General features: G+C 55.1%; 2 protein-coding genes across 2 annotated transcripts; one reads left to right on the top strand and one right to left on the bottom strand.

The window, feature by feature from the left end:
* Positions 1–794: 794 nt before the first annotated feature.
* On the top strand, positions 795–1,595 carry PEX11 (Peroxisomal membrane protein PMP27; the record flags this gene model as incomplete). The annotated part of the gene is made up of 2 exons (XM_053197469.2): positions 795–1,336; positions 1,433–1,595. The coding sequence occupies 2 exons, from the start codon at positions 795–797 to the stop codon at positions 1,593–1,595; spliced, it is 705 nt and encodes a 234-aa protein (XP_053045009.1).
* Positions 1,596–2,479: 884 nt separating this feature from the next.
* N0V96_005474 (uncharacterized protein) lies at positions 2,480–4,153 on the bottom strand (the record flags this gene model as incomplete). Its single annotated transcript, XM_065757407.1, has 6 exons — positions 2,480–2,899; positions 2,956–3,052; positions 3,113–3,189; positions 3,585–3,757; positions 3,912–4,040; positions 4,102–4,153. 6 exons carry the CDS (start codon positions 4,151–4,153, stop codon positions 2,480–2,482), a joined length of 948 nt encoding a protein of 315 aa, XP_065614176.1.

Genomic DNA, 4,153 nt, shown 5'->3' with positions numbered 1-4,153 from the left:
CTGGAAACCCGGTAAAGATTGGAATCAAAGGGGAAATGCTTCAACGTCTCATTACTACAAACAGGATCCTTGGCGTGATCGCTACCTAGGCAGAACCTTAGCCGCAAAGGGGACGGGAATTATCCGTGTGCACTTGGTAATTGGGATATAAGATGCTGATGACTGGCTCCCTTGGCCTTGGGTAAAACGTACTGCCGTCAATTGTCACGGGTCACTCAATTTCCCCAGCGAACCGCCCCATATCCTTAGCTAAGCTGATCGAGTCCAAAACGTGCTTTGCTGTGTTAGGTAGTGCGGACCAGGAGACACTGAGGTCCATGAGTACTGAGCAGAGAGGAAAATCTTCAGGCACGTGAGAGCCTTCTCCGCACCTGGCTCCTACTGCTGTTGGCGTTACAGTATGGCTGCCCAGCTGCGCGTCCTTCAGTCTGTCTCCCCAGGTCGGTCCCCAGGCTCCCAGCCAGCACCCCAAGCCCCAGCTCTGGCGATGTCTCGGGTTCGCTGGCGGACCTCGGCATGTGGCAGCTCGTCCTTGAGCCGGTCGGCTTGCCCAATGCTCTCTTTCTTTCTCTCTAAACCGCACCACCCCCGATAAGACTGCCTACTTGCTTTCGATACCGTAGTCATACTTGAATGCTACAACCTCCGCGTGAAGACCAGCCCACTCATCCATCTCGTGCTGCTTCCCCATCAAAAAAAAGGCCATCTCCATAACCCAGCAAAACATCATCATCAAACTCCACCATCGCATCCATCCCATCCGGTGATTTGCAATCCCATCAAGAACCGCCAAAATGGTCGCCGACGCTCTCATTTACCACCCGTCCGTAGCGCACTACAACAAGTTCGTAGCCACCACCGTCGGCCGCGACAAGATCCTCCGCACCCTCCAGTACTTTGCCCGCTTCTACGCTTGGTACCTGTTCCGTACCAATGGCTCCAAAGCCGAGATCGCCCCCTGGGACGCCATCAAGAAGCAGTTCGGCCTGACCCGCAAGATTATGCGCATCGGCAAAAACGTCGAGCACTTCAAGGCCGCCGCCGTCGCCTCCGACGCGAAGACAATGGACCCCGTCCTCCGCTATGCCGCCGTCGGCCGCCAGCTGGGCTACGCCGGTTACCTCACCTTTGACGCTGCCACCGTCCTTGACGCCGCCGGCATCAAGAAGTGGGAGGGCGCAAAGAGGCTGCAAAAGGAGGCCTACCGTTTCTGGGCCATTGGCATCCTCTTCAGCGTCGTCGCCCAGACCTACACCCTCTACCGCCTCCAGCAGCGTGAGGCCAAGGTCGACAAGAAGGAGGGCGAGGGTGTCGTCGAGGCCAAGAGAATAGCAATGTACGTTCCACATAGTCCGCCCCCTTTCACTACCCACCCTTGAATGCACTTCCCTTCCTCAAGTCCTGGCAACAGCAAGCTGACAAAACACAACAGTGAGCGCGCCGCCGGCCGTCTGCAACTCATCTCCGACCTCTGCGACTTGACCGTCCCCACCTCTGCCCTCGCGTGGGCCAACTTTGATGATGGTATCGTCGGCCTTGCTGGCACCGTTAGCAGTTTGATTGGCGTGTATACCCAGTGGAAGAAGACGGCATAATCGCGTTGCCGCATGGAAGGAAAGATAGCGCGTTGTATATGTATGCTTGTGATGATTTGTGTTGTATGTCGGATAACGAGATGCGTCGTCGGAGCGACTGGTATTGTACTTGTCTACTAAGTTGAAGAGGAGGAATGATATGCGTAGAGCTTGACTGAGGCAGTGCTTTTGAAATCTTTTGGGCGTTCGGTATGTACCTAGCCTGGGCTGAAGGCATGGTGCCATGATGGGCGGGATAAGGTAGGCAGACTGCTAGCTACCCCCTGCTGTCGATGCGGACATGATAGTCGGCTTGGATACCAAGTAATCCTCTTTCACCAACATGGAATGTTCATGATGTCTACAGACGGAAATATGTATTGCTCTTTCCGATGTCGAGTGTCTAGATCACCCTCAGTCGCCACGGCTGATTTCAAAGAAAACCAATATCGCCTGGCCTGAGCCGTGATGCATGTCATTCTATAGTTGACTCGAAAGCCGGTCCCAAACAAAAGACCAAATCTGTGCTCATGAGGCGAATACGCCTGTTCATTTTTGGTGGATATCCATGCATGTAATCGTACAATATACATCAGGCACTCGACGTTTTTTTCCTCTCCTGAACTCAACGAACCCCGAATCGTTGCATCCGCAGCTGTGTTGTTGATGATGGTCCGACAAAAAATCGCAATTTGAAACATGCCTGGGTCGTCTGCTTGACGAACACCCGTAAAAGCGCAAGCCTAACACTGCTCAACTACCTCCTCCTAATTCATTCTCAGGAACCCCGCTTATTGCCATTGATATTTACCATTTTGGCTTGAGCCATTAGAGCGGAGGTGCTTCCAGGATCTATTCAGAGTCAAGGACAGCCCCTATGAGGCAAGTTTATGAGCAGGAATGAGTTACCAGTAACGGCCACCACGTTCATACTCGCGAGGGTACCCGTCACGCGGGTAACCTGCCTCCCTAGGAGGAAAGTCTCTAGGGGGGCGATCATATGGTCCTCTGCCGTTGACATAGGGGTCGGGCGGCGGAGGGTAGTCCCGTCGGTAGGGATCGTCGTAGCGGCCTCGTGGAGGTGGGTAATCGTCCATGGGGCGGCGCGGAGGAGAGCGGTAACGAGCACGTTCGTCGTAGTACTCGCGGCGGGGGCTGCGCTCACGGTACCCCTCACGATAACCATCTCTGCGTGGGCTGTAGCCTCTCGGGGGACCACGTCGGTCGTAGTCGTCAACTGGAGGCGGGTAGGGTCGACGGCCGCCGCCGGGCGAACGAGACCGAGCGCTGCGCATATCGCCGCGAGGCGGCATGTCCGGCTGTGTCTGGTAAAACGTGAGCACAAACATTCTCTCATAATCGCTTATCTGTTCTCGCTTACGTCTGCTACACAGGTAACGCGGCTTCCCTTGAATTCTCGGCCATCAAGCTTCTCGACAGCGGTTCTCAAGTCCGCCGCAGTCTCGAATTCAACGAAGCTGGATGGAGTCTTGGTCAGCAAGCGCATAATTGCAAGTGTTGGGCTAAGGTCAACTTACCCGCGCCCGTTGCCGTCGCGGGGCGTTTCCGAGTAGACAACGTCAAGGCTTGACTGACGAGCAAAGTCTTTGAGGTCCTATATCCAGAATCCATGTAAGTTGGTGTCCAGGATCGGTATAATGGGCCGAAGAGGGCTGATAATCCAGGATTCATAGACCAGTCGGCAGCAAGCCAAGGGGATTGAAGCCAGGAGTGGTGTCGTCCGGCATTGGGGTTCCGTCGCTGCTTTGGCAGGCCCGCGCCGGTTCAAAGAAACGGTCATGGACTTGGGAAAGCAAGTTTCAGGAGCGCAGCACGGTCCGGACTAGTCGACTGACAGGCCGCCTATGGCTTGGAGCTGAGGCTACACAGCATGCCGGAAAGTCCACAGTCCACCTCGAAGAGTACGATGAAGGTCCAGGCGCGCCATAGGCGCAAGAAGAGAAGGGAATCCAGGAATCCAGCTTAGAGAATGGGGAGAGAACAACAGACCTGCCAACTGGTATCGGTGGGAAGTCCCGTGATCTGCATTCGGTGAGGAGTGCGGCGAGGCCTGGGAGGAGCGCGCTCATTGTTGCCAAAGCCGCCGGCACTGCCGCCCTCCCTGTGACGGGTTCCACGGGCAAATTGTACAGTCAAGCGTTCGCCCATGAAGTCGGATCCATCTTTTCAACGCTAGGGTTAGCGCACCAGAAGTGAAGGGATATTGTTACGTGGTGGGACGGCGCAGTAGGACGTACGGAAGGCTAGGTAAGGAAGAAGTTAGCAACAAAGTAATGCGTACAGGCGCAATAGTAACAATAGCTAGAGATCACATACCAGGAACAACATCGCGAGCATCCATGGCATCCTTGTACTCGATGAAGCCGAATCCGTTCATGAGCTTTATTTCGGTGATTTCGCCAGTGCCATGGGTCGCGAAATGAGCCTCGACATCAGCCTTGGTGGCTACGAAGGTCAGCCAGGTTGCGACAAGAACGCGCCGGGTGATGCGCAAGGCTGAGCTTACCATTGCGAGGGAGATTTCCCAGGTACAGCCTGGTGGAGGATACCTCGGTCAT

Source organism: Colletotrichum fioriniae, assembly GCF_027942845.1.
Source record: "Colletotrichum fioriniae strain IMI 355084 chromosome Unknown scaffold_5, whole genome shotgun sequence".
NCBI classification, from domain to species: domain Eukaryota; kingdom Fungi; phylum Ascomycota; class Sordariomycetes; order Glomerellales; family Glomerellaceae; genus Colletotrichum; species Colletotrichum fioriniae.
Note: the sequence above shows the minus strand (reverse complement) of the source record. Positions and strands in the feature narration are given on the sequence as shown.